The following is a 3804-nucleotide window of genomic DNA, read 5'->3' on the forward strand; positions in this document are numbered from 1 at the left end:
GCAACATCTGGGAATATCTGAATTCAGGTCTACTTTAACAGTGTGCTCCAGCAGATTAAAACATAAATGTTGGGGAGGCTGCCCAGGTGGGTACAAAACAAGATGAAGTGGTTATGATATGGGGTGGCTGAGTGGTTAGAGCAGTCGTCATCCAATGCAAGAATTGGGGGTTCGATTCCACCAGCAGTCACATGCCAAAGTGTCCCTGGGTAAGACACTGAACCCCTCATTGCCTCCGATGTGTGTCCCATCGGTGTATGAATGTGACAAAGCACTGATTATTCTTTGTATAGAAATAGTAGAGTGCTGTGTGAAGGGGTAAATGAGTACACAGATTGTGTTGTAAAGTGCTTTGAGTGATAAGATAGAAAAGCATTATATAAGTGCAGTCCATTTGCAGTCCATATGGTAAATAACAACAACAACAAAAAAACAGCCTAGAATATAGTTTTACAAGCCGCACATACACATACAGGCTGTTATATTCAGAAACTAGCTATAAAGGGTCTCAGGTCTCTCTTGTAAATGAGTCCCGAGGCTCAATGGGATTAACCTGTATAAATAAAGGTTGAATGAATGAATGACTGAATTAAATGTTGCACCACTTGGTCACTTGGTTGCTAACGCTCAGAAATTCTAGAAACTGCAACAAAGTTATGCCTATTTTCCTGCAGTGTTTCTGCAATTTGGAGCCAACTAGACTCCCAACATTATGTGATCTTATTAACATCTACACTCCAGTAAGAGCACTCTGGTCTACCAACCAGTTCCTCCAACCAGTTCCTTAGATGTCCCCAGATGCAAACTGCAATCCAGAGGTGATCGGGCTTTTGCGGTTGCTGCTCCAAAACTGTGGAACAGTTTACCCGAGAATTTAAAGACTGCTCAGACTGTTGAGACATTTAAATCTTTGCTTAAGACTCATCTGTATACCTTGGCATTTGATCCACGCAGTCTGAGAACAAATTTTGAGCTGATTTTTATTGTTGTTGTTGTGTAATGTATTTACTGTTAACTTTCTTATGTTTTTGAGTGGCAGTAGATGCATTTTTTACTATTTTTATCTGTCTTAACTGTAAAGCACTTTTGTCTGCTGTTGTTGTTTTTATGTGCAATATAAATAAATTGGCATTGACAATGACAACACTTGCTCCTCAGTTAGATACTGCCTAAAAAGGTTAATTCATTGGTACAGTCAATACCCCTGTCTTCCTTTTCTGGTGATATATGGTATATACTTATATAATGTTAACAGAACATCCTGTGGTTAAATTTTTTTCTGGCTACTTACAGTTTTGTACAATCAACATGAGAAATTCAATAATACAGCAGCTGTCTTGATTCTGCACTCAGTATTCTTCTTGTCTCCTGATGCTGCAGGGGTCGGGCAATCGTAGTGGTGCTTGCCGTTTGGACAGTGGCCTCCCTCATCTCCTTCCTGCCCATTTTTCTGGAAGTGTGGGTGAAGAACGAAACACAGGCCTTAAAGTGCTTGGCCGATGAGAACTGCTGTGAATTTCACACCAAACCAGAGTACGCAGTGTCTTCTTCAATTGTGTCTTTCTACCTGCCACTGGTGGTGATGATTTTCCTCTACAGTCGTGTATTCCAGGAGGCTCAGAAACAGCTGGAAAAGATCAGGGGCAGGGAGAGACACCTATACAATCTGCACAACTCCGCACAGCGAACTTATCCAGACGACAGCCCTGCACTGAATAAACACAGGGCACGAACAGATGCGGAAGAACCTGCAGGGGAGGACAGTTTAAACATGCAGCAAACAGACGATAAAGAGAAGGATGGAGAAAGTAAAACAAGAACAGAAAAAGGGGAAGGAAAGCATTCTGCTACAAAGCGTCTTAAGTTCTGTCTTAAAGAGCAAAAGGCTGTGAAAACTCTAGGGATCATCATGGGTACTTTCACATTTTGTTGGCTGCCCTTTTTCATCCTCAACATCATCATATCTTTAGTTGATCTTGGTGACATTACAAAGGTATTTCAACTCCTCAACTGGATCGGGTACTCCAATTCAGCCTTCAACCCATTCATCTACTGCCGCAGCCCTGATTTCAGACACGCCATCCAGGAGATACTCCATTTAAGGGGTAAGGGAGGACCCTTGAGAAGGAGGGCAGCATGTGGATGGTGCAGTGTGAAAAATCACTTTTCCAAGTCCCTGCGTAGACAGAATGGGAATGCGGATGTGGACAGTGCCAGAGGGCTGGACAACCAGCAAACATCAAGACGGAAAGACACTCAGGATAGCTCAGTTCACGACAGCTCACTAACTCTTGCGCTGCCGACAACTAGTTCTGAGCAAGTTCTAGATGTGGCTCCAGGTTCGCTCTCCAGCTGGCAGACCAAGAGCTCCGATAGTACGAACTGTAAGGAAAATCGTACTTCGATTGTTTGACCAAATACTGTATGAAAAAGACATCAGAGCTTGAACTGAGAGCACATCAACAACTAATTTGTTTAGGTCATCAACTCAAAAGTCTTGGTCGTTGCTAATTTATGAGGCTGCAGAGATGATATTTAATCAGTGTTACTGTGGGGTTTTTATTGTTTTTAATCTGTGTTTTCTGATTACCACTGGAGCTTGATCTGGCCTGTAACTCACTTATCAGACATACAAGGGCCAGACTAGTTTCATATTTAGCGTGAAATAACCAAATGCATCCACAGAACAAACGATGAAACATTTTAAACCAAAGTTATTCAAATTATGACACTTGAGTGTTGATTTAGTAAACATGTTTTTTTGGAAGAGTTCCGTGGCCTCCAAACCATGGTCCTTGAGGAACGCCATTCTGCATGTTTTAGTTGTTTCCCTGCTTTGGCACACCTGATTTGAATGAAAAGGGATTAACAGACTTTGGCAAAACTTGAGGAAATAATATCACTGAATCAGTTGCGCCGGAGCAGGAAAACAACTAAAACATGCAGAATGGCATTCCGCAAGGACCATGGTTGGGAACCACTGGTTTAAACTCTAACTCTAACCCATTTGAACTCAAGTTCCATTCCTTTCCTGTACGCTGTTGAATAACGTTTCCTAAACTAGAACTGATGCCAGAAAATATTCTATTTTCAGTTGAGGAATAAAACTGAAAAACAAAGTCTTAGAGAATGTAAAAAAAAAAGAAGGCATAATTGAAATGAACTAAAAGTTAAAAACTGGAAATAGAACAATATTTAACAAACTAATGGTACCAACTTACTTGTGAACATCTTTTGTGACTTTTGAAGCCACAATCTTGTACCTACCAGCAGAGCAAATAATTTTCATACCTGCACAAATAGACACTTTACAGTCACATCACTTGGATTCCAGACAAAATGGCTCACTTCCTTATGTTTTGTGCTGAGAGAATGGATCATGTGCACATCTTTGTGATAGACTGGGATGCACAGGCAGCTAGTGTTAGCTATCAGCTTGAACTGCATCATGTTCAAATCAGGATTATCTTTCAACTTTAAGTGAGTGCTGGAAGAATTGTGCATCTTTTTAAAATGCAAAGAACCCTGCTGATGTCTGAATGACGAGTACTGATCACAATCACAGCAACAAGCAAACTATCTTAAAAATTTCTAAATGCATATGGAAAGTAATTTCAAGCTAAAAATAGTACTACTTTAGCTCTCCTGCTGCCCTTGGGTCAAAATGACCACACATCCTCAGCTTTAAAACTGAAACTTCATTGGTCATTTTGACACAATGGCAGCAGAAGGGGTGGATAAATTATTGAACTTTATACACATTTACAAGTTTTGGCAGCTAAAAACGAAATACTTTAAAAGAGT

General features: G+C 40.6%; 1 protein-coding gene across 1 annotated transcript in view; it reads left to right on the forward strand.

The window, feature by feature from the left end:
• LOC119420853 (beta-2 adrenergic receptor) overlaps positions 1 to 2593 on the forward strand; it is a gene marked incomplete at its 5' end in the record, with an annotated part of 7487 nt that extends 4894 nt beyond the window's left edge. Inside the window, one exon of the mRNA XM_037688277.1 lies at positions 1381 to 2593. Within this exon, the coding sequence (XP_037544205.1) occupies positions 1381 to 2413 (1033 nt within the window). The remainder of the gene's footprint in view (positions 1 to 1380) is intronic.
• Positions 2594 to 3804: the final 1211 nt, after the last annotated feature.

This window comes from Nematolebias whitei, chromosome 14 (genome assembly GCF_014905685.2).
Source record: "Nematolebias whitei isolate Nwh7 chromosome 14, NemWhi1, whole genome shotgun sequence".
NCBI lineage: Eukaryota > Metazoa > Chordata > Actinopteri > Cyprinodontiformes > Rivulidae > Nematolebias > Nematolebias whitei.